The following is a 27,152-nucleotide window of genomic DNA, read 5'->3' as shown; positions in this document are numbered from 1 at the left end:
TAGCGTGTCTTCAGTTTTTGCTGCTGGTAATGCTACATATTTGATTTTTGTTCCAGTTTCTTCATTGCTCTTTTTAATATCCAACTGCACTGTTATGTGCTTCTTTTTGTGTAATCACATGTCCTTGAATCATTTACCCTTGAATCATTTACTCTCTTGTGTGATTTATACCATAAAGAAATATAATAGAGCCCCACCAGTGTTTTTGAAGTCCTTGTGAAACTTCACCATACTAATTAGCATTTTGATTTGCATGTGGTGATTTCCCTCATATTCTGAGAATCCTCTCACTGATAGAGACACCTGCATCAAAATATTTTCTTTCATTTATTTATTTGTTTAATTAGTTGTTTCTTTGTTTTTTATGGAATTTTCTTGGTCTGTGTTTACACTCTTGTTTTCTTTCATTTGTTTCTTTCTTCAGGAATGCCAGCCTATCAGTATATTTTTAATCAGGTATTGCAGTATCTTTGTAAAAGAAATAAATGATGGATTTGTACACCAGTCCATCTATAGAATAGACTCAGGGAACAGGACTTTTTAAACTGTCTATTAAAAAGCCACAGTATAATATACACTATAAGCAATGAAGCAGAACACATTTATAATTTTTGCTTGATTTAGTAAGCAATTTTAACGCATAAACCTAAAAATAAGTAGAAATTCTCTTTAGTAAATGCATATTTTTATTATAATTCTAGTGAAATTTTCTTGCCTACCATTGTTTTATTTGTTTTATGGACTTTGAACCTAGTAAATCCCTCTTTCAATGTTTCTTACCATATATTTGATTATAAGAATAAATGATATATGAAAATCTTCTATTATTCGGAGTATTTATTAGCTATTATTCAGAGTATTTATTAGTATTTATAGCTTGAGTTTTGTCCTACCTATAAATCTAAGATATGTTACATCATCTAAATTTGAATAAGAGAATGTGAGAACTTAGGAAAGTTATGCTGAGTACAGTCAACATTTTTTTTCCATCAGTATTAGAAAATAATTAGGTAAACTAAAAGGAGATTGAGAAATTACTGTGAAATTACCTGTAAATTGCCTATTTAATTTACTGTAATTACCTATTTAAATTACTGTAAATTACCTATTTAATTTAAGGATCTTTCTGCTTATTTTTATTATTATTTTCTTGTATTACATCTGTTAGTACTCATTTATGTGCTTAGGGGTATATGGAATTACTTATAGTGAAATATGTACTAGTGAATTAAAGTATTTGGGGTGAGTACAGAGCTAATGAATCACCTATAAAGTATTTACTATTGTTATCTATGATTCATTATCTCAGGTTGTTTCACCATTTAAAATATAAGTTCTTAAGGAAATATTTGTCATCATGTTAAAATCAGAAATTAAATTTCTGAAGTGTATGTAGATTTTAGGTAGGAATAATGTAGTTTGGCCATGGTATTACATGCTTAATATTTAAATAAAGAAGAAAATGCTCATAGCTGGTATTAACTATGTCATAGAATGTACCTGCTTTACATATATATAAGCAATAGATATAATGCTATAAAAATAAGCATTTATATTTATGTTTTACATATATATAAATCTGGTTTTGTATCAGAAATTAGATAACAATGGTTTATTAAAAAGAAATCGCATTTAATTAGCTGAGGAATTCCTTCCAAAAGCCATGATGTTCACTACTTTAATTAGCAGTAAACTGTTGTTTACTAGCAATATCATTACTTTTCCTTTTTTGATCATATTGTAGAAATAGAGTTTTCAGAATTGAAATTGATAGTTAAGTGGTCTAAGTTGCTAATTTGTACCAATCCAAAGAGGTTTATGTTGGCTTCTGGTTTAGAATTCAAGAGCTTTACTATATGTTGCTATGGTGAACCATTTTCACAGGAAACAAAATTCAGTCTACTTGGATTATTACATAGGATCAGGATACTTTTCTTTCTATAGAAATCATTATAAACATCATGCTTCATTTGACTGCTTTACATCAAATATTTTAAGGTGACATATTTCTAAATTGTGACATATTTCCTTTATTAAGAAAAGGAACAATTTTAATGAGTTAAAAGCTCAGCCACTTAAACATCAGCTGCCACTTGGTGAGTATTGAGTGTAATATGCAGTAAACTTGAGTGTGTGTATTATAGAATTGAACATAAAAATCTGCTTCCAGTGTAACATCATGTAGTCAAATAATTATTGAGTTTTCATCCCTTTTCCACCTTACAATAATTAAGGTAGCTTAACATCAGTATTTTCAATCATATTTGGAGTTTTTTTTCCCTTAAACAAGGTGAGAGATGACAAAGTACAACAAATTTCCCAAAGGTTGCCCAGAAAAGCTGTGTCTGCCCCATCCCTGGAAATGTTTAAGGTCTGTTTGGATGAGACTGAGCAAATTGATCTAGTGGGAGGTGTCCCTGCCGAGGCAGGGGGGTTGGAATGAGATGAGCTTTAAGGTCCTTTCCAGCCCAAACTATTGTATGATGCTTTAAGTAAAGAGCAGAAGAAAATAAATTCTTTTTCTTCAGGCATAATATTTCATAAAGTTTGAAGCATCAAGAAGAGGACTTTATTTTGTTTAGTTTTACCCAATAGTTGTATAAATTAAAACAAATTTGTGGGGAGGGATGGGGAGGGGCAAGGAGAGTCATTATTGATAAGTATTTTTTATAAAATTTATGTTCTAGAAAATTTAAAGCCACCATTCATTTTTTCATGCCTTTTCCATGGAATGAAAAGGAACTGAAATCCAAAAATTCTATTTGTATTTATGGTTCAAGATTTTTTAGCAGTTGTGAGATTCTGGGTTTTGCTCGTTGTCTGAGGCATTACTTCTGTTCAGTTTCACAGCTGCAGTTGTAAGGACCAGAGATAATGCTGTGTGAATTCTAAGATAGAGTGTTGTATCTATGCATTTTTCTTAACAGCATCATAACACAGTGAGTGAGATCATAAAGAAGTTTTGAGTCTGTAGTTCACTATTGCTGTTATAATTTGATATGTTTTGTGGTTTCCCTTGACAATGTTCCTTTAAGCATGTACTTATTTCTTTTATTATTCTGCCTATAAAGAGAACCTGTTTATCTATATTTTTTTTAATTTATTTGGACAACTTAGAAGTTGCTTAGCTGTCAGTAATAACTTCACCATAGGTGAAGAGATGCTACAGTCATTCTTATCAGCAGTGTTTAATATCTATAAATTCTACATTGATATACATATATAAACATATAAAACCTTCTTTTTTCCTGAATCAATGTAAACAGAGCCCAGATGGCCGCATAGAAGTCAAAGGGCAGCATGGGAAGTCGTCACTGCATATTAAAGATGTGAAGTTGTCAGATTCAGGGAGATATGACTGTGAAGCGGCAAGTAGAATTGGTGGGCACCAAAAGAGCATGTACCTTGATATTGAATGTAAGTTCTAATATTTTGTTTTCTCTTTTAAAATCTGTTTTAAAAGAAAAAAAAAAAAAAAGTACATTCTTAATGGAAGGTAATTTTTTTCGTGGTCATTCATGATTAAACTTGCGCAAATGAAGAGAGCATGTCCTGCAGCTCATTCCTCTGTGGAAGAATCCTGTCTTTTCTGAATTAACAAGACTCTTGTTGGTGTGTTGGTGACTTATGTAGGACAGGATTTCTTCTGAAATCATATTCCAGTGTTATTATCCACTAACTTAAGGCTAAGCTTAATAACTTCAAATCTCTGGGCAAGCTGAGAGTGCTGGGAATGAAAAGTGTTCAGCAGGATAAAGTCAGGACTGATTTGAGCATCAGCTAAATCTTGAGCTTTACTTCCTAAGATTCAACAAAGATTCTTTTTTGTTTCTGAGTCCTCTGATTTACTAATCCCTAAAAGGTGTCTGGCCACTATTATACCCCTCCTGGAGTTATCATGTTTGTAACAGTCTCTTTTAGAGATTGTCTTTATTCCAAGCTCTTGCGTTTTATCCAGGAGAAAAAGAAGATTATTTTTGCTTAGAAGACTCTCATACTTGATAAGTCAATCAGAGGATATAAATCTGAAATATAAAAAAAAATCATTGGGTAATTAGTTCTTCAATTTTTTCTTCAAATCCACAAAAAAAGGTCTTCAAAAATTAAAACAAGCAAAAAAAATCCTTTTTTAACATTTCATTGTTGCTTCATTTATTAGAAATTTCTAGATACAATTATTTTGCATCTCCAGTAGAGTTTGCATGAGCCTGTTTGAACTGAGTCTTCAAACAGAAAAAATTCTTTCCAGTGGGAAGATAAAAGCTGGAATAGGATTCTGTGGCACAGAAATAAAAGTAATGATTGCAGACCACGGAGTGATTTCCTGAGGAGTTCTGAAAGTGCTTTCACTATACAGTTGTGTGCTCTTTTTTGGCAGGGAAGCATTGCATTGTGGCATAGAACATAAATCTGAAAGAAAAATGAGGAATGATCAAAAGAATTTTTAGGTGTTAGGAATGGAGAGATTTGCCAAGCCAGAAGACCTAAGAAATAAATTCTAATTTGCTATATTTGTTTTCTTTAATGCATGTAATAATAACTTTTTATATGTATATAAAGGGGAAAAATAGATAAAAATGCAAATTAAGTGAAGTTTCTTTAAAATTCTGCCAACTCTCCACATAATGATATGAAATACATGGTTTGATTATTGTTGTGTTACTTCTATGCTTTAGTATTAAATATTAATATATCTTGAATTCAGAGGAGAGAGATATGTTGCACCACATGTTATGAAACATGGACACTCGAAATTTAAGGTTTTATTAGCAATACAGAATTCATACCAGAGGGCATAATAAAACCTCTGCATTGATACAATACATTATTATAACCAGAGACGCCTTTCAGGGAGAAAGTTTTAGATGATGTGGAAGGAATTTTAAAGTAGCAGTCTTTTTATGATATGGCAGAATGAATTTTGAATATGTGTGGGAACAATCAAATACAGTATTGGAGAAAATGGAATAACTTAAAGTCTGAATTTATGCCTTGGTAGACACAGTTTTTGATACAGCATAAAATTTTCTACAGTTCTAAAATCCTCTGAGGAAACACAGTTCATAAAGAACATAGAAATATTATTCTACTATCAGAGAAATCAAGCATTGCAATGGATACTTTTAATGTATAACTGAAGATTTTTATTATGATATTTTTAAAACTGGAGTTTTAAATTTTAAATACTCAACTGATAGCGAGCCTTAAATCAAATGTATTTTTTTCCAGCACAGGCATTGTTTGACTAACAGAAATACAATTTTCCTCAATTCCTTTAAGTCAAGTAGTTCTATGATGCAAAGCAAGTGTTTCTGGGGTGATATAATTTAGGTCTGTCTCATATTCTGATTAATGACTCAGAGAAATTTTGTGCTTTCCTTTGCAAATAACTTTGAACTGGTATATGAATTTCAAATATAACTTATTTGTCTAACCCAGGAAAGAAAGCACTTGTTTGATGGTAAAGAATTCTCCTGTTCTTAAAAATAATGTCCCCAGGAGGAAGAAGTGCATCTTTGCAACCTCATATCCCATCAGTCTGGCCTCTGACAGAAACTTCTGTAACAAAACAGCCCCTTTCAAGAACCTTTCAGCACCTCCTTGCCCCCATTTCCACCCAAAGCTTGGTTGTCCTCACCTCTGACCGTCCTTCTCAGCATCTTTCTGTATGAAGCTGTGTGATGCTTATCTGTCATTCCAGCTATGTGACTTCATAAGTTGCAGGCTTGGGAATTTCAACAAAAGATTCAGGTTCAAAAACTAAACAATTAATTTGTATTTTTGTAGCACTCCATTAAAAAGGGGGGCATTCGGTGAAGTCAGTATATAATAATTTTGATTCTCCTTTTAATATTTTCCTCGTGCCATTTCTTCAGCATAACAACTGACAGTGCTATCAGAGCTTTTACTTTTTTTTCCCCAAATTTTCATTTAAAAAACTGCATTAAACCCTTCAAAATAGTTTAATTTTTTCTCTTTTATTAGTTTTGTTTTGTTCTCTTACAAACAGTTTTTGAGAAGAATTTATTCAGGTATGGCTGAGTCTTGCAGTTAAGCCACTTTAACAGAAATTTGAATTATCTTTAATAATAACTATTATAAATAAACTATTATCAAATTATTACTTATTTTTATAAATAAACCATTATCTTTAATTAATAACTATTATAAATAAACTATAAACTATTGTAAAATTTAAATATAAATAGATAAGCAGAACTTAATTCTTGGTATTGTCGTCTAGTTTCTAGATGGAAGTAAACAATGCAGGCATCCCTTTCTGTAAGTTAGTAACAAAACTATAGCATTTTCTTTATATTTTATTGTATGTGACAGTTAGTGTAGTCAGGAGAGGAAACTGCTTCCATCCCATCCTTAAATGCCACCTCAGTCAAACAGGCTGAATGGAGGCACTGAGCGCTCTGGTGTCGCTGTCTCATCCTTTTACTTCCTGACCCCTCTCAGAGATTTAACTGGCAGTGGGATTGCACAGAATTTCCCTGCTTTGTCCTTGCTCTCTGTTGGGGTTGCTCCTGGTGATAAGAGCAGTTCTTTAGGACAGGAAGAGATTATCAGGTTTGATACGAGCTGGGAACTGTTAACCTTGACTTTTATCTGAAGGAAATGCTGTGAAGACATGAATTGCAGGGAACCAGGGGGCATTTTTAAATATTTCTTCCCACCAAGTCATCTTGGTGTTTAGTTATGTTTTTCCCTATATAAAGTATGAAAGGCAAATCGAAATTTTGTCAAAATAAAATATCATTTTCAAATATTATTTATTAATGGATTTCATTAACTGCAAAATTTGGTTTAAAGTATGAAGCCTAGTGTGTATTGGATGAGAGTAATAATAAGCAATCAATTTAAAAGTGGAATATATTATGGTATGGTGTAATATATGATATATATTGGATATTAAGATGTGTCTATAGTTATTATCTACATATTTATCATAGAGAAATAACTATTTTTAAAATTAAAAATATTAGAGAAATACATACAAGAGGTAGAGCAGGTCATATGCTAAGATGAGGTTTTCAAGACAGCCTGAGGAATTTAAATATATTAAACCTAGTGAATTATAAATGGATTTTGCTTATAATATCAGGTATCTCTCAAAGTTAGTTTTGCTATACAAATGTTTACATTTCCATGTGGTATTTTTAATCTTTAAAAGCATTATACAGACCTGGATAAAAGAAAAATTAGTGATGAGAGACACATGAGGTCTTAGGGTTCACAAATTTTTCAGTGCATAACTAGCACTGAAGAAAAATTGAAATTTTTGCATGTTCAATGCGCTAGATCATCTTTCAAGTGTTATTATTAGTTAAGGTGCCCCTACATCATTGCTAAGTTGAAAAAGCTTTAAACAAGGAGCAATGAACAACACTTATGATCTTTGAAAGACTCTCTATGTGCCCTTACAGTTTTCCCTTCGTTGTGTTCAAACTGGCATTAGCCTGTCGGAAGTTTTCACAGCCCTCACTTAATTTTGTCCTCCCAGGTGCACACATTATGTAAGATGTTACTGTTTCTGACCCTCTGTTTCACCAGGTGCAAATTCCTTTGGACAGTACTCCTTCTACCAGAGAAAGCCATTGACCCACAGCCTTTGGAAAATTCTGTTTTCCCATACACTATCCAGGAAGCATTTTGACTAAGAGACCTTTTTAGCTGAAATTACCAGTTTTTACATCACTATTTTAGTTAAACCTCTCAACTTCAGGTTACAATTTCAATTACAGCTATTAGATAAGCTGGATGGTCCAAAAATGCTTATTTCCTCACAGTGCTCAAAGAGTAATATTTTGAGATAGAATCATCTATGACAAATATCTTACATTGAGTAATTTGATTCATTTTTGTATGAGATCAGCCATGTGAGTAGTTGATAAAAATGATTTCTTAAAAATCAATTTCTGAGAAAATGCATTTAAGTAATTTTTAGTGTATTCCAGGAATATGAATGTTTTCTTAATATTACTTTTCATTCAAACATGATTTTGGAGTAATATTCCATATTAGTTAAATATCAGCTTTGGGTGGTAAAACCAAAAATAATCATGCAACATGTGCAGTATAGTCTTTGCCTGTAAAGAAAAATGTGCAGTATTTGTTATAGTACTGTATTGCTTATCATTAACAGTAATTTGTGTTTGGTTTTGTTTTTTTCCCTGGCCACAATTTGAAACCAACTTTATTACTGTTGCAGTATCGAATTTGGTTTCATTAACTGATTATTCTTCTGTTTTGTTGTGTGTTAGCTGTATTGCACTGCAGTTGAGTGGGATGCTTTGGATTCATGCAATTTATTTTATATCTTTGCAAAAAAATATACAGCATTACTTAAAAGTGGATTCGAGAGATTGAGCTGCAAATTGTGTTTTCCTTCAAGGAAGAAAGGTTTTCAGTTGGTTAAAATGCTACTACTTTGCACAAGATGCCACAAATATTATCACAGAATCATAGAATAGTTTGGCTTGGAGTGATCTTAGAGTTCATCCAGTAGCAACCCCTGTGCCATGGGCTGGGACAACTTTCACTAGACCAGGTTGCTCAGAGCTCCTCCAAACTAGCCTTAAACACTTCCATGGATGGATCATCCACAATTCTCTGGGAAACTTCGACGTTGTGATAAATGTCACAAAAGGTTCCAGCTGCCTACTGCCATCATAAATCATGATAGATTCAAACAGTTCATAATTTGCATTTGGTTTCTGTTAAAAGAGATCAGTGCAGCCACATCCCATCGCTGCTCACAGAATCACAAAATGGCATTGCCTCTTTCCTGTCTCCTGGACACCACTGAAAAAACCTGACTTTGTCTTCTTTACACCTTCCCTTCATCCATTAGTCATGAGGACCCAGCTCTATCCTGTCATGACAGCCAGAAAACAACACTAATAAATACAAACATATGGCCTGGGAAAGAAACAAATTACAGAAAGAACAATCAAGAGAAAAAAAATATTGAAATAGTATAGAAAAAAAATCCATCTTTTCTAATAAAATACTATTGGCTTTAGTTACATTTCTTCCTGTCAAATTCATAGGTTAAAATGAGAAAGCAAAGATGGAAAGGTCAGCCTTTAACATCATGAAATGTGTGATAATTTTGACGTATTATGAATGTCAGTTGTAAGATTTACCATTTTTCTTCTCTGCACTTGTGCACTTGCACAGAAAGAAGTTTACTGTGCCACTGCTGTGACTTCAAGGGGACAAGAAAGTTGAATTCTGTGCAAAATATGAGGTTTATCACATACAGTCACTTTCCAAAACCATTTCACCAAACTTCCCAGAGTGAAGCACAGTTGAATGCATCCATTTTCTTTTTCTGATGTTACAGGTGTGTGGTAAAATGGAAAAATTATTCATCTATATAATAAATCTACCTATTATTTAGCCTAAAAGGTTGTAAAATACTTCCATCCTAAAAACATTTTGCTTAAATATATGTTAATCACTTGTTAAACATGATATTCATATTAGAAATTTATCATAATTTTTTACCGAACAGAGCTCTCTACTACATGTAGTAGAGAGCTCTGCAATTAATTTGCTATCATTTAAAGTAGATTTGAATTACATTTTAGCTACTTTTTTCTTAATAGAAATACACAATTTTGAAAGAATAAAATAATTTGGGGTTTCTTTTTCTAATAATTTAGTTATTAATGGATATATATGCCTCAACATCTTTTCTTACTGCCATAAATTTTCACATCTGCAATTGTGAAAAGCAAAGGTAGAAAAAAACTGAAGAATTTTCTGATACCTCCTTGAGCCTGGTTCTACATTGTGAAATTTAAATATTTACACTGATAATGAATATCATAAATTTTACATGGTTTCACAAGTATTTTCATACTATATAAAATTCATATTACACAGTAATAACCTGTGAATGAAAAAAAGGCATTGTTGCCTTCTTATACCTCCAAGACAGATCCATCAAAGCAGAGCCACAGCATCTGAGTATAATGAAGAAAATAATTGTGTGATATGATAAGTGTGGCACTGATATTTGAGACTTGAACAAAACTAATTTTTAGAGATTTTATTGTTGTTTTCTGGACAGCACTGCTTGTAAAAATTAAGTAAAGAGATGAAAAGGCTAAGAGTCCTTGCTCAATACAGCAACTATTATGATTTGGGAATGTATGAGAGAGGCACATTAGCTCTGGAGGTAAGGGTGACAAGTAGGAAAATATGGACGGTAAAGACTGAATTTTGTTCTGGAAATGTGACACATAGGACAGGAAGAAAGATGGGGTTGGGATCTTTGAGAAAAACATTGCAGTTTTTCACTTCTGCCTATAAGACAATAATGTAATCTGATGTTTGATGGAGAAGTCAGGCCATACTAAATTATTCCAGTAATTCTGTCCTGGAATACATGTAACAATCGAAAATTTGGTGCAAACTGGCATCATTTGAGAACAATATGTTAACAATGGGCGGCACCTGATAATTTTATTCCTAAAATGAAAATTGCTGCTAGTGTGATGGATCTGTAGGGGAATTTTCCTGTCCTAGATCTGATTCCCAGTGTTGGTGATTCACAGGCATACAAAATGAATAATAGACATGTGCAAACAGTTTATTTTATACATCACTAGTGGCTTATTTTGTTTATTTTACCTAGGTGTGTTTTCTTTGGGATTTGTCCTTCTAATTTAAACTACTTTAGGCAATTTTAAATCAATTTTTTATCAATTCAAAGCAGACATTTCTATGAAATTAAAATTTCTTGGGCTTTAGTTTGTCTTTTGTGGTTTTTGAGTGGATTTTTTTTTGTTTGTTTGGTTTTTTTAAGCAAAAACAAATACAATTATTTAATGTCAAGTGAAATTCAAAGAAAAATAGGTACATTGAATTTCTACAATTCTGGCATCACCAAGCACCTGAGCCATGCATGCATTCATTGCCCAATATTATTTAATGTACAATTGTCAACATGCTTTGCATCTAGCAAAAAGTATCTTATGGAAATAGAGCAATTGGTAAAGTATTTGAATATTAAAAATAATACCCAAGTTAAAGTTTCCAGGAACTAGCAGTGTTTGTCAGTAGGAGGGGGCTCTTACTCTTCATAAAGATAGAATCAGTCAATAGTACATCATACTATTGAATATCAATGTCATATTTTAATGAATTTTGAGAGGAACTAAGAGAATGGGGAAGGGGAAAGGAAGTCTTACAATAAATGTGATGTTTTCTGCACTTGCTTTGAAAGAAACAAGTACCTCTCAAAACTTTTGAAATCATGGGCTGGATTCCAGAAAAAAAAGACCCCTCTGGTTATAGCTAATAATCATGACAATTTAAAATCAATATGTGATGAGTTTCATTAGCTTTTCTATTTGGAAATTTCTTATGTGGGTCTTGGATGTTTTTCCTTACAGCCACAGGGTTATGATAGTAGCAGTAAGTAGCTGAAGTTTTCCAATTCTTGTCTTCCTTTTAAGAATGATTATAGATTAAAATATAGTCACCTAACCACATTTTTGAAGTCTTTCTAATATTATTTCTTCTTTCAAATGAGTATGTGACAGTTATTGTACTTTTCTCTGGAGGTCCTTCTGCTTCGTATCCAAGGAGGAGCTATTAATTTTAAAATATTAACTATTGAAAAAGGTATAAGGGAGAAAGCACAAGAGAAAGATAGATGGCTGTTAACTAAATTGTGGCAGAGTTACAAAAAATTGAGGCACTTTTACAGGATCGATGGCAAGGACAGTACTAGATTTGCCAGAGGATGTGGTTTATTAAAGTCCTTGATGATGGGAAACTTATGCCAACATTAATCATTTTAGAGTGAGGCTTCCAATAATATACTGTAGGAAATGTCCCAGAGTCTTAGACCTGACAATCTGTCACATATTTTTATTACATGTTCCAGGGAAACAAATAGCCACATTTTGAAAACCTATGTTCTTAAATTAAGAAGTACAAATCTGATTCTGCACACCAGTTTTCCATTCTAGTAGTCTGGACACATGTACTGAATCAGGCAATTTGCTGTATCTAATTTTGTGTATGACACCAAACATACACCAGAGCTGGATCTTTGTCATCCTTAATTTAATTACTTTCTGGACAAGGCAGGTGATGCATTAGTCTGTTCTTGAACGACTGTTCCTGGACATTACAACTAACAAGGATACCTAAATGCTAGAGACAGCTTTCAGGTCAGAATTTGCTTCTCTTAAATAATCTTCTTACACAGGTTATCCAGAACTCGTTCTAATTGGAGTGCCAACCTGTCAGTTTCTCTCTTGCTTGGCAAAATAATCAGCTTGAGTTTAGCTGATGCTGGTACCGTGATATTAACTACTCTAAAATGCCATTCTAAATTTATAATTTCTTACAGAATCCTGCACGTGTAGAATAGCTTGGTTTAGTTTTATGTCTTTGTGATCTAGTCTTTGTTCCTTCAAGGCATCTTTTTTCATTTGGGTTGCCTAATCTCTCCAAATTAATATTCAATCTTGCATACTTGAGCCTTAAAACCTTACGGAGTTTATCACATCCTGGCTGCAGCATCCAGAGCTCTGTGGCCAGCAGGTCAAGAGAAGTGATTCTACCCCTGTACCCACTTTTTGTGAGACCCTCACCTGCAGTGCTGCCCCCAGCTCTGGGACGCCAAATACAAGGAAGACATGGACTTGCTGGAGCAGGTCCAGGTGAGGGCCATGAAGGTGGCCAGAGTGCTGGAGACAGCCTGGGAGGGTTGATGTTGATAAGCCTGGAGAAGAGAAGGCTCCAAGGAGACATTTGCAGCCTTTCCGTGTGCAAAAGAGAGAATTTTTGTTATCTGCAGTGGTAGTATAAGGACAATGTTTTTAAACTGAAAGAGAGTTATCAGAAATTAGATTTCAGGGAGAACTCTTTTTAGTTATGAAGGTGAGAGACCCTAGAACAGGTTGCCCATAGAAGCTGTGGCTGCCCCATCCCTGGAAGTGTTCAAGGCCAGGCTGGATGGGGCTCTGAGCAACCTGGGATAGTGGGAGCTGTCCTTGCTCATGGCAAGGGGGATTGGAACTGGGTGATCTTTAAGGTCCTTTCCAACCTGAGCTATTCTATGATATTGTGTGCATCTATTAAATAATATCAATGGTAAATTTTGTAAATTTTTTGCAGCTTTGGGGGATTTTACTTGTTTTGTTTTCAGTAAAGTGCTAAAAGGTCAGATATAAGAAATACCATCAGGGTGTATTTATTTTATTGGAGTGTATTCAAGCTCCTACTTCTACTTATCTGTTCAGAACTCTAGTATGTCATCTTAACTTTTTACTTTTTGCGAAAAAAGCTTAAAAGGAACAGTTCATTTGCACCCTGCATTGAATTTTTTCAGGTGTAAATTAATTTTCAGTTACATAGAAGCTGAGCAGAAAGCACTATTATTTTTAATGGTTCTAATTTTCTAACTGATTTCCATTGAATCTTTTATTTTTTTAAAGAATAAATACATTGCATTTTAAGATCTTTTCATAGAACCACTTTCTCATTTCTACTTGGTTTTACTTCATTTTCAATTGATAGAGCTTTTTGATAAATATTCTGGTTTTTAATGTAATTTGTTTGTTAGTAATATTATAAAACTGTTGGGATCAGGTTTTGTAAACATATAATATAGTCAGACTTATGTTTTCAAAGACTTGGCTTTAAAGTTTGTTATTTTTCATTATTCATTTATATTAAACATAATGTGTGTTTATGTTTGAGAAATACTAATTCTGTAACCATTAAAGCATACTAAACAGCAGTTAGTGATGAAAAGCATATAAGAAAAAACAAATTCTCTTTATAAACAAATTATTCCCTTCCAGCTCAATCTTTTAGTTTCATAAGAAATCTAAATTATCTTTTATTTGTACTGTAAAAAGAAAATTACTTACAGAATTATATTCTTTTTGTAAAACATAGCTCCAGGCATCTTAATCTGTTCCTGACTGGGAAATCAAAAATCATCTGTTTTAAGATAATCTCTCCATTTCAAGTCATTAGTACAGTCCTCTTCTTTTTGTATACTGGAGCTCTTGACTGCTGGGGAAATGGCTGCAAAGCATTTTTATACAGGTTTTTGAGGGAAATTACAAAGTTCTTTTTTGAGGGGAATGCTTTACAATTGTGAGTTGTTTATTTCGGGATATATCTTTATTTGACAGACTTTTAGTCCTACTTGTTTATTGTGTATATGACTTTTAATACCTGTAGTTTTGGTGGTAGATGGCAGTCCATAACTCACCTATACTTTTTAAAATATCAAAAAATATATACAATGGACATCCAAAATCTACCTTTAGAGGAGAGAGAAATTGGAACTGGAAGTCCCTGTTCTCTTAAATGCTTTTATCTGCAGTATAGAAGTGTGCACTACTTTTTCACTTGGAAGTCTTAAAATAGGATTTGAGTTTGCCACATGTGTATTGAGCATCAAACCACATAATGTTGTCTAGGAAGCAGGATTTCTCAGATTCAGAGTATCTTTTAATCTTCAACATTCATGCCAGTGTTCATAAATGGATTGAAGTTATTGTGAGAAATTGCACGTTGAAGACAGTGCTTACATAAAATTTGTGAAACAACTTCACGAAGACTCTAATGAGATTTCCAGTCTATTTGTTGAACATGCTATTGATCCATCTATTGAACATGCAGAAATGAGTTTGTACAGTTTTCCTACTAGTGATTTTCACCATGAACCTAATTTCCAGAGGAAATCCAAGGCTCTGAGCCTTGGTGTTCTGAGATTCTTGACCATAGCTAACCATAAAACACTCTTATGCAGTTTGCTTTTTTCTTCATATTCTCCAGTAGAGTGAGACGTCACACTCTGAAGACTCTTTGATGGTCTGTTCTTTGCATTAAACTGTTTAGCTGCTGAAATATGGGGTGTTTAAAGGTCTGTGAAAAACATGATATCTAGAATTACTTATTAAAACTCTTGGAGCAGAAAGATGAACTCCTTTGTCTCGTAAATAAATTCATAGCCAGGCAAGCTTTACTTATTTGTATGAAAATGCTTGTTTTTCTACAAAAAGAAGGGCAGAACAGTTATTAAAGGAAATGCTGCTGGCCTTGAGCAATGTAACAGCTTTGATCTGTGCTTTAAAACCTCTATTGATAACAATTCTTTTTGCTCAGTCTGTATGCCTAGATGCAGCAGCAGCATATGTCATCAAAAAGTTTTGCTTTTTCACAGAGGCAAACAGGAAGAAGTTTAAAATGTGCAGTTCAGGGAAAAAAAAAAAAAAAAAAAAAAAAAAAAAGAAAAAACCCAGTTGTTTTTAACCATTCCTGAAGCTAAAGTTTGCTTCATACTAAAGATGCTCAGTTTTGGTCTCTGATACACCTATTAGGAACTTTCATGCCTAAAACTAAGCTATATGTGAGAGGACTAGAATAGATTTTTCAGAGTGATATACAAAAATATTTATGAGCTATTTATCAAAACATATATATATATACACACATATATATACATATATATTTGTATATGTGTCTTAGATATTAAAAAGAGATAGCATTGCAACAGCTGTAACTGATAATTCTCTTTTGGAATTAAAGCGTTAAGGAAGTTTCTGTGAAAAAAGATTTTTTTTTTAATACTGTTAAAAGATAGTAACAATGAAATTAGGAAATATTTGATAGAAATAACCTAATCTTCACCCAAGACATAAGAAGAAGAGGAGAAAAGCTACTCCCTCTCATTTTATAGAAATCACTAAACTTCCTGCTCTCCAGAGAAACCTTGAATAGAAGAGATAAGTCTTGTCACTTTGTGGCATTGTGGTCCGAAGATCACATTTAGTTTGCAAACCAACAATTTCCTCTGTGTCAGACTCAGTGTTTGGTATATGTTAAATGCAAACATTTCTTGCAAACCAGTCAGGTTTGTAAGAAAAACACACCAACTTTTTCCTTGGCTAGAGCTTGAAAATTTCATAAGGAACTGATACAAAAAGTGTCCTAAATAATGTACACACGACATATTTTCTGCAGTAGGTAGAATACATTGTAACATTTTTTGGTATTCTTTTGCTATTTTTAAAGTCTTATTTCCACAAATAAACATGTCTCTTTAAAAATATTTCATGAAGTATAATAAAGTTCCAGCCAGAAATGGGTGAAGCCAGAGCACAAGAAAATTTGAGTGAATGTAATTTCTCCATAGCAAAAAAGACACTATAAAATCAGCACATGAACAGACAATGTATGTTTTTAGGTCACCTCCTTTTTTCATATGAAGGTCTGGCTGAAGACTTTGTCATCCTCAAGAGGAAACACTCTTCCTCATTTCTGAGAGAGTGTCTTTAAAGAGCAAGCGTTTGCCTGAAGTTAAATATATTTGACAGGTATTCTCTTTCCCAAGAAGTTCAGCTGAAACCATTTAGGAGAGGAGAAACTTCCCAAGATAAAAACCCAATGAACTCATGATTGAATACTGAAACTCCCATGTTCTGTAGTAAACTGACACAAGAATCAATTGAAATTTTTCATTCAACATGAAGGTTTGGATATGGGTATACAGCATGTTTTACTAAACCAGTTAATAAACTTGTGCATTACTTTCTTTTTCCAGATGCTCCGACATTCCTATCCAATCAAACCATGTTTTACTCTTGGGAAGGCAATCCCATCAATATAAGCTGTGAAGTGCTGGCAAATCCATCTGCCTCCGTTCAGTGGAAAAGAGGAAAATTAGTTTTACCTGTAAAAAATACAACTCATTTGAAGACCTACAGTACAGGAAGAAAGCTGATTCTGGAGGTAAGATTTCAGATTGAAATCAGTGTGGTGGCAGAACATAATTTTGTCCTCAGCTTGGCAGCACTGTGAGTAGTGCAGAGTGTATTTAAGGCTAAAACCTACAATTTAATAAGAAACACTCCTAAAATAGGAACAAAACAACAAACAACTATATATGGACTGATCTATTTACACATTTCTTATGAGTAATTAGAAAATAAATCTTATTTGAATGGCTTATGCTCAGTTTTCCAACTGTACCCAACAAAAATATAATTTGCATTTATTGGAAGTAAAAAAATCCATAAATAGATATAAAACTAAAATACCAAGGTAAGACTGAAAATTAAAGTGACTGCCTCATAGGTGCTTGGTGTCTACAAAAAAGTTTATTATTTTGTGGGTTTTTTGTTTGTTTGGGTTTTATAAATTATTGTTTAAAGAAGAAATTGAAAGACAAACAATGCCATGATTTTCCATTATCAGATTTATTCATTTGAAGTTGAGAAGGAGGAGTCAAACATGAAAAATGTGCATTTAGATCTATGTTTGGAGGAGATGCTAGATATGTTGAAGTAAGAACACATCTGCATATTGGTTAAGGAGAGCATACTTGAATTTCTGATTTAAAAAAATATATATATTTAATAAGCAACTAATATTTACAAAGTGTATTCATTTTAAAGATTGCTCCCACATCTGACAGTGATTTTGGACGATATAATTGTACAGCCACAAACAGAATAGGAACAAGATATCAAGAGTATACACTTGGTCAAGCTGGTAAGTTAAAATGTTGCTTCCTTTTCTTTAAATATTTTTTCCAAATTTAATCAACATTAAGTTCAGACACACTATCCTCTGTTTATTTTATTCCATTATCTGTTTGCAGATAATTTAATTGTCTAAGAGCTGAGCTGCAATATGAAGTAAAATAAACCAGTTCTCTCAGAATATGAATCTTCTTTTGATTTAATTTCAAGGCCTTCTGAAATTTGAAAAAAACAGTCTAACCTTTTTTCTTTTGTTCTTACTATATCCTACATTTATAACAATGTATTTTTATTACTTCAGCAGAGAGACATATGGCTTGCAGGCAGTAAAAAGTAAGAAGGAATTAGAAAAAATTTTTTTTCCTTTTTCCCCCTCATATTTTCTTGATAAAACAACAATGACAAGAGACTGAAATATATCAGCAAAGAATTTCTATCTCTATTTGCACTTTTACTTGTTTAAAAGTAGAATTTTGCTGGGATGCTAGATTGAAATAATTTAAGCTCTCAGATATTTTACACCCCATTGTTACAGAATGTCTGAAAATTTTTTATGTCCTTCTATTGTTGTTTAGCACATAGAAAAATCTGACTGTATGTTTGTTCTTTGGCAGAAACAACTATTAACTGAGACCAAATGAGAGTTTCTTAGAAGTGCTTTCCATTATATTTTCTTGTGGAATGGATTAATGCTATATATGATTTTTTTTTTTCCTTTCTCCTTAGGACACATATTCCAAGTGATTTTTGAAGGATTTTTTTTTTTGTTTTGTTTGTTTTGGTTTTGGGTTTTGTTTGTTTGTGTTTGTTTGTGGGTTCGGTTGTTTTGGTTTTGTTTGGTTTTCAGTGCTTTGTTTTGTTTTCCTTTGGGACTTTGTTTGTTTGTTTACTTTGGGTTTTGTTTGTTAAAAAATTAAAAAAATTAAATTAAAAAATTTAGACTCCTACTCCAGGAGGACTTTTAGGGGAGCATTGCTGAAGCATGCACATCCAGTCACAGGGAAGCTCTCTGGCTTGGCCTGCTGCTATTATTTGAGAATTTTACTCTATAGGGCAGTTATTTTCTTTTGATGTCTCAGGAGTTACAAACCCTATTATTTATTAATATTCTCCTTGGACTTTGTACACAGTTTCAAAAGTTTTTCCCATCACCTCTGTAGGATTCTAGCACCCATTTCTATAATATCATAATATATCTTTTGGTTTTGAAGAATCATGAAAAGTGCTGAGCTTCCTAAAATAGGAAAATGAGGGGTTCAAATTTCTAACACACAATTTTACATCACATAGAAGATCCCTTACCCTTCATTTTACAACTTTTTTGGGGTGTTAGCTGTGGTGTGATCTTACCTTTCTTTGACAGATACATTTGAACACCAACAAAAAAGCTTTTCTTGAAGCCATGAACATAAATCCCAGGAAAGGAAGGAAAATCCCCACTTGCATCCCTCTGGGGTCTTACCTCTCAAGAGAGAAAATGATGAGAAAATGTTGTGGTTGCCGCTGTGTGCTGTTTTTTCATAAATGTATATACACTTGGGAGAGCACTTCAACAGATATTCTCCAGAATGTTTTTTTTTTTTCTTAGATTTGCAGAACAACATCTCAACAACATCACAACAAATGATACTACATGATGACTATTTTAGCTATGTATATATCCCCTGCTTTTATAATTTATTAATTAATCAATTGTAGTAAAGAATATCAGCTTTGAAAAGTTAATTGAAAAAGCACGGAATATTTTGTCATTTTACTTCAGAAAATTCACACATGAGCACCCCTGGAAATGCAAGAAAAACAAATAAGCCACAATACTTTTTTTTTTTTTTGCTTTTTAATACGACTGTATCAGAAATTTTACCGATGTCAGTGTTTTAAACAGATTAATATTTTGTACTTCTGCATTGCTTTGTTTATGTTTTTTCCAGGCAATTCTTCAGGAAACTCGATGAAGACTGAAAAAATATATATTGTAGTTATAAACATAACAAGGGGAGTGAGGATAAATAGAGTTATGGGAAGACATCATGTAAAGCATGAGCTATCTGGGGATATTCTAGATAATGATATTAAATGCAGAAAATAGAAAAAAAAAAAGAAAATCAGGTTTATTAGTAGTGATAATGAACAAGGCTGGAAAAAACGGATTTGGGGTGTCGCTGTGCACTGCTATGCACTACTTACCATAGTGTAATGCATCATATTCAGTATCCCGAAAGATTGATATTTTTAACATTTGCCTCTAAATAGACTTTTGTTTTGGAATAAAACCCCAAACTGTAATTCACTGTTACAAGTTTTGCACTTAAACTGGCATCAGCTGGAAATGGAAAATGATCAGGGATACAAAGGATAAAACCGCTATAATAGATACAGGTATAAGATGACAAATGCAGCCTTGTCCCTAGTTTTATTACCTTGGTTGCTTCACTCTGGTTAATTAGGAAGGCCTAATGATTGATATTTCCCACATTAAAGCCTATAAAATCATTTCATGCATTTCAATGCAGCATACTTTGCCTCCTGGCTTTGATTGTAAATACAAATGCTGGGGCATAGAATATTTTTACAAAGGCTTTGTCAAGGAAAAAAAGATACAATTCCTAGCTGGGAGACAGTATTAGGTAAAGTATGGTACTAAGTTAAATTTGATCACAAATAATGATCATTTTGCTAAATAGTTTTCTCTTTAAATTCTGCAGGAATACTTGTTCCTTCATGTTTCATTCAATTTTCTGATTTGCTGGATTTCAGCACAATCAAACTACCTTTTTATATTAATTTAATGCTACTTAGGAAGTTATCATACTGTCAAAATTCCATTATCTTTATTCTTGTTGCCTTCCTTAAGAAATTACTTATTGATGATTTTAGAAAGGAAAATTTATTTCAGAATTGATGTGCAATTTAAAGCCATATTTTTATGACAGAAAAAAAGCATAACTGTTCACTTGGATTACACAGAGCTACTGAATCAGACTGAATTCCATTTAAATCTTTCCAAACAACTGAGAAGCTGCAGAGTATTTGAGGTTTCATTCTGGAAGGCGATGGCCTGCTTAGAAACTTCAGAGTTTTGTTGAAAGCTTAATGAGATGTTCCCATGACCTGATTGTTGTGGTGATGAACTTTTAAAAATAACACATGGGTGACCTCCTTTTTCATTACCCGAGCTTTTAAAATGTTCTGTGTGTAACATATAGAATGTGAAAAGAACCACAGTCAATTGTTGCCACTGCAAATTATTTTTTTCATGTCAGCACAACAGCCACAATTTGTATTTTAGAACTTGCACTCTGGTTTTAATCTAAGTCAGGCTTACATTTTGGCAAGCCAGGTCAGCTTGGCAGGTTGCCCCAATGGTCTCAGAGGCTGAGGGGAGCACAGATATTTCTAAGATTTGTCCAAATCTAGTTTATGCATAGTTTGTGTGAAACATCACTATGCAGGGAGCCAGTATGAACTGGAAAAGCATTCTTATGTTTCTTTGAGATCTCAGTATAATTATTTCAAATGTTTTGTGTATGTAAGTATGTATGTAAGTAGAAAGATGCATGGCCATCAGTAATTTAGGATTATGTTATTGGAATAGGTAATTTAATACCTTAAAATGGTAAATTTTACAGAGAGCTAAATGAGAATGAGAGCTAAATGTTACAGAGAGCTAAATGAGAATTTTGAAGGTTTCTCTTTTTTTAAATATTAATGTAGACTTTTTACATAGCTGGATGTATAGCTGGGCTGAATATAGAGCCCTAAAAAGTCAACTATGATTCACTTCTATGGATCTCATAGCATTACTCTTCCTAGACTTTCCTTTCCCCTTCTTCCTTGTATTCTGGGATGACATAGGGTTTAAAATTCTGCTGTGGGCAGGAACAGTTTTCACTAAACCAGGGTGCTCAATGTCCTGCCCAACCTGGCCTTGAGAACTTGAAGTGATGGGGGCATCCACAGCTTCACTGAGCAAATGGGAGTTGCTACAAATGCTAGAGATGTATGATTTATCTTTTTCCTTTCTACAGGAATATTACAGGGAATTAAAAAGCAAAAAGTCAATGATGTCATTAGATACTCAGAACTCCTACACCACTTTATTGAATTAGCTATTCTTTAAGCATCCTGTGCACACAGAAAGTCAGTGAATATGGGGAGTAATGACAACAAAAGCAAAAGGCAAAGACCATAACTGAGCTTCACAGAAAATGCACCCTGTCACCTCTTTTATTGAATAAAGTCATGCCCAAAATATGAAAAGGCTGATTGACAACTGACAAAGGCTACCAAATCATATTTAGAAATTTACTTGTCTGTAAATTCATCCATTAACCAGCTGGCCCTTTGCTGCTGGTTAATGGCTGTTCCTTATTTCACCAAGTATTTGCATTTCCATGCAGGTAAAATAAAATCAAAGTCGTAGGACTTAATTTTCCATGGAGAATAGTATAATGAAAAAGAAAATCATATTCTGCCAAAAGCCCATTTGTCTCCAAAAAGACCTAAAATGTAGCTTGCTGTTCTAAAACTTGCCATTCACATAATAGCAGCATCAGCTAAAGGATTTTTATTGAAAAATTAACCAAACTGCAACATATTTTCACTTAGAATAGGTATGAAACTATCAACATAGTTTTTGCAGCAATGTTTTGCTTTGTGTGCATGTGTCTTATTTTAATTTATTATTTATGTGTTTATTTGCTAGCTGTGGTATTACTAACAGAATTTGGTTGAATGCTTATTTTTCCAGAACTTGCAGAGATTTGGCAAAGGAAATATATGTAGATCCAATATTGAGGGTTTTTTCCCATTCTAAGGATGTACAAGCACAAGCTATTTCATAGAGATTTTTGACTCCAGAAGCTCATCTGGGGACTAGACTTCCCAGCTCATCTCTTTCTTTGCCAAAGCTCATCTCTTTCCTTGCCAAGGTCCTGGTGCTATTTAGATTCAGCATTTAGACATGGTTATTTTCAGTCAATATACATGCCAGATGTACAGAAAGAGGAAAAGCTGGAGAACTGCAGTAGAAACATACTGACAGGAGACAAGAGCTGACTGGAAGATCAATCCCTGAGCCCACTCTCACAGAATCACTTCCTTTTCTCTGTTTATACCAAGGCTGCTAAACTCTGAGAGGGAGTTATGTTCTTCCATAAAGCTATCAAAAAATAGCTTGAAAAGAAAATCCCCAGTGATAAAAAGTGGTCATTTATTGAACAAGTTTGGTCATAATTGTAGGGGACTTTACACATCAGTGGAGGCAAATATGAACTCATAATACTGTGTGTACTTCTCTATCGGCTGTGATAGCATTTTTGGAACCAAACCAATTCTATTTAGGCCATTGTATCACAAATTCCATTTGTGCAAACCAGCGTTATGTGCTGAGTACAAAATAGATAAGGTGCAATTTTACACCTCTTGTTTTGAGGAGATACTATGTGGTTTTATTTGATTCTTGTCGTGTTCCAATGTGGGGAACTGCAAGGAGTTCTTTTAAAAATAGATGGTCTAGAATGAAGTTAAGTCAACCAAGACAACATTGTACCTGAGAACAGTTTGTTGGTACCAACAAACAAACAAGCAAAATATAGAACTGGTGTACTAAAGAGGGCTAGAAAGGACAGAAGGAAGGAATGGAAATGCATGGATGGAAAAGGATGAATGGAAATGGAAAAGGATGAAGGTGAGGCAGGGGGAAGAGAGAGAGAGGAGACAGGGACACAAAGCAGGCATTAGCACCAGAGGCAAGGACGTGGGGGCAAAGCAGGCAGGGCTCTGGTCAGGGACACCGGGAGGCAGGACAGACACGAGGGTGACCAAAAGCCAACAAGGGCAGGAGAGCCAAAAGGCAGGCTGAGGCCAGGGCAAGAAGCATGCATCGAAAGACTGGAGCCAAACCAAAAAAACGAAGACTAAAAGGCCCCCAGACTCAAAAATGCCAAACAACGAGGCACAAACAGCTTTAGTTACCAAGCTCAAAGCTAAAAAGCCCCCAGCCAGAAGATAAGTCTCTAAAAGCCCCCAGGAGCTTGTTGAGGAGTTATTTTTATACCCCCTGTCTCCTCCCAAAGTCTCTCCTGCTGACAGGACACCACTGGCCCAGTCCAGCCTTCCACTGCAGTCTATTGCTGGAGGCCTTTCACCATTGATTGGAGAAACCTCTGGGGAGTGAAGCCTCCTTGGTGGTCTCCTGCTGACTGCCTGTGCCATGTGAGGTGTGAAATGGTGACCAGGCAAAGCGTCCCCAGAGACAAGGAGAGACCTTCCTTCATCTTCTCCTGGCTGCCTCCAGCAAGTGGCACATGTGCAACCCCTGCCCCAAACACCTCTGACAACCAGTATTGAAACAGAAATCAAAAGTAAATTGGCTCCTCACAGTCCTTTAATATCATACATAATATCATACATAAATATAGTCACATTTTTGACAGAGAAATAGATGTGGAAAGATGAAGTTGACAAAATGTCTGGCATTTGTTGTGACTTTTATGTCTTTAATTTAAAGGCTGAGTTTGTGATGAATTTTCTCTTTTTTTGACAGCAGTCTAGTGACAAAAAAAATATAGCAGTGGAACTTCCAAGGATGTATTCTGGAATCTTTGCTATCACTAAATGATCTTTAATCATAGAAAGTAAATCCCCTCCTTTTTCCACTTTTTAGTCCTTCAGCTCATATCTACAAGAGTGTATGAATTAGTGATCACTGCCTGCAGCTAACCTCCTCTGAGATTCATTTTGTTGGTTGGTTTCAGAATGAAAAAGAACAAGAAAAATCCAAAGCTCTATCCTTCCAGGCACAGACTTCAGAGTACACAGTATTGCAAATTATTCTTCACTCCTGCTATCATTGATCCAAAAGCCTTGCAATTCTAACATGAAAATCACAGCAATGCTCCAAGTAATTAGAACTGACAGGGGACATCTCAAATGCAGGAATGTTTATCTGGATGAGGACCAGAAAGCTGTATACCTTGCATGATCAAATTCATACTCATTAGAGAACCACAGAATTCGATTCAATTCATTATGGTGTTATTGATCTTCATTGGGGAAAAAAGTTACAGGTCTACCTAGTTGGAAATAGATAGTAGGTATTTTGATATATCTTGATGGTATTTCTAGTATTTGGTTTTGGTTTTCACCAGGAATGTATCTCATCTATATTTTCCTCAGGTGATTCACTTTCTTCCTTACAACTGATATAGTTCAACTTTGAAAACTGCATAAAATTTACCTGCGTGTGTGGGTGGCTTGGAATGTGAGATGCATATTTAAAGTAGTATTGTGGATGTATTTTACACTTCAGTGAGTTCCAAACATATTGCATTGTGCTAGTTACACAAAATATTGTACTGGGTTTTCAAAGGAGCTTCATTTCATGCTTATTATCAACTGGAATCATATCTTCCTCTGGCAGAAATTATACTAGAATCTGCAGTAGCACACATAAGATTCTTCCTGAAGGATTTCATCTTCCCTGTGCCATGCTTATTATAGTTAAACACATACAGACATTAACACACAAGGAAGAGAAGTCTCCTTTAAATTTGGGAAGCCAAGATCAGAATGGATATGTAAATAATATTTTTGATTCATACTATAGACCAAATTGTTTCGATGCAGACAGAATCACCAGGGAACTGGCTTATTAAAAATATCATCCAAATACTAACATAAAGTAGTATGAATGAAATTAGGTATTCATTCATCCCCTGTTTTTCTTTTTTGTTTTTTTTTTGGTTTTTTTTTTGTTTGTTGTTTTTTTTTTTTTTGTTTTAGTTTTTTTTTTTTGTTTTGTTTTGTTTTGTTTTATTTTGAACAATTTTAATGAGAGAAAAAGAATTTTCAGAAGTTTAGAAGCTATTTTTGGTACTGTTGGTATCCACAGCAGCTTTTAGCTTGTAATTGAATCCAAAGAGCATTCATCTTTAGTACTGAGTACTGATATTCATCCTCCCAAGTGATGGTGTCCACATGGCTCATACAGGGCCATTCTGCTCAGATGTGGCTGTCCTGGATTGCTTGGCTGGGATTCTTACACTGTATTTTTCTCACTTTTCTCAGAACTGCCATTTGAGCTCAGGAGAGAGGGGATCTGTACACAGAGTGGTGCTTATGTACTTAATGACTATATAGGGGGAAAAAATAAGTATTTCTCTCAGCTCTAAGGAGAATCTGAAGGATTGGCCACAATTTGCTTATAATCCTCTTCCTCTTTTGATTTTTGGGTGAATACTGACTTAACAACCAGCTCACATTCTTCTTCTATGTGGTCACAGAAAAGAACAGGCTGTTTGTTTTTTGAACATAATGTCTTTTTTCTAAAGACCCCCCAACTTTTTGACCCATTTAGAAAGTGACCCCAAAACCAGGTCTGTGTTTTCATGCATTCATAGCAGACTAGTTACATTTAGTCTTGTTCTATCTGATCACAGATTGTCAATCCTTTTCTAAGAAATGTGAACATTTCTTGCAAAATCCCATATCCTGATAATCATTTTCTGGAATAGGAAAGGATTTTAATCCCTCAAGCTGAGACTTGAATTCTACTAAAATCTGTAATGTAATGGATTCACATACTTGTGTCTTTAAGTAAGAGATGTTACAACTTTCTTATCCATATAAAAAAAAATCTACGCTGGATTTAACCCAGTGAACTGTAAGTTTTGGAGGTTTCAGGAGACCTGGAATCAGAAATGCCAGCTACAAAAGGTGTGATATTTGCATAAAAACACTCAAGTCTGACAACTGACAGAGATGTTCTTCTGAGAAAAAGTTTAAGTTTCTGACAATTAAAAGTTTAAATAAATCAGGGCCTTTAGACCAGATTTGGCAGTGTCCTTTTCCTGAGAATTTGTGACTGAATATGTCATTAAATCTGTCCTTTAATATTTTGTACAAATTTTTGTCTCATTTTCATTCAAGTACCAATGCTGGGTGAAGCTCAGATTGATTTCTTTTTATTCACCACTGTCTGACAGCCTTTGAATACAGACAATATTTTATGTAAATGGTTCATTACCCACTAACTGAATTACAGGCTTTGGCTCAAATTCTGGCATGTCCTTACAAAAATATCTTTCATAACATGGAGACAAAAGCAATGTCAAATCTAGAACAAGGTATGCAAATAATTTTCAAATGGATCAGAAAGCAAATTTTTAATGGTGTTTCAAAACTCTGGTATTTTGTCCACACAATTAAATTCTTCCTATCATTTTCAGTACCTTTTTTTTATAATTATAACTCTTTAAAATGTAGAACAATTAGAAAAGCTAGTCTTTTGACTTCTATGTGTTTGATCACAAATCATAAAGATAATATATTTCTATTCTTAAAGATGTACTGACTGCAATATTATTTTTTGCTTTTGTTTAATATGTAGCATTTCAACACCCACAAACACCTGCTTTATTTTCATAGATCTTTTCTACTTTAAAAGATATACTCTTGCTTTTGATTCCAGAGAAAATATTTCTTTCAACTTAATTTGTAAATTAGTTCTCAAGCTGAGCAGAGGATAAGAAACCTTCCATTAATGTATTTTGTTAGTACCTTGAAATCTAGTCTTTGAAAAAAAACGGAAAAAGAGATTCACGTATTAAGCTG

At 33.8% G+C, this 27,152-nt stretch overlaps 1 protein-coding gene across 2 annotated transcripts in view; it reads left to right on the top strand.

The window, feature by feature from the left end:
• Positions 1-27,152, top strand: part of NCAM2 (neural cell adhesion molecule 2) — a 273,486-nt gene that overhangs the window by 176,763 nt on the left and 69,571 nt on the right. For both annotated transcript variants that reach the window (XM_063150025.1, XM_063150026.1), the window contains exons 9-11: positions 3,267-3,417; positions 16,598-16,785; positions 17,451-17,547. In XM_063150025.1, the coding sequence (XP_063006095.1) occupies positions 3,267-3,417; positions 16,598-16,785; positions 17,451-17,547 (436 nt within the window). The remainder of the gene's footprint in view (positions 1-3,266; positions 3,418-16,597; positions 16,786-17,450; positions 17,548-27,152) is intronic.

The sequence above is a fragment of the Melospiza melodia genome, chromosome 2 (genome assembly GCF_035770615.1).
Source record: "Melospiza melodia melodia isolate bMelMel2 chromosome 2, bMelMel2.pri, whole genome shotgun sequence".
Classification (NCBI taxonomy): Eukaryota; Metazoa; Chordata; class Aves; order Passeriformes; family Passerellidae; genus Melospiza; species Melospiza melodia.
The sequence above is the reverse complement of the archived record's forward strand: the minus strand, read 5'-3'. Positions and strand labels throughout refer to the sequence as shown.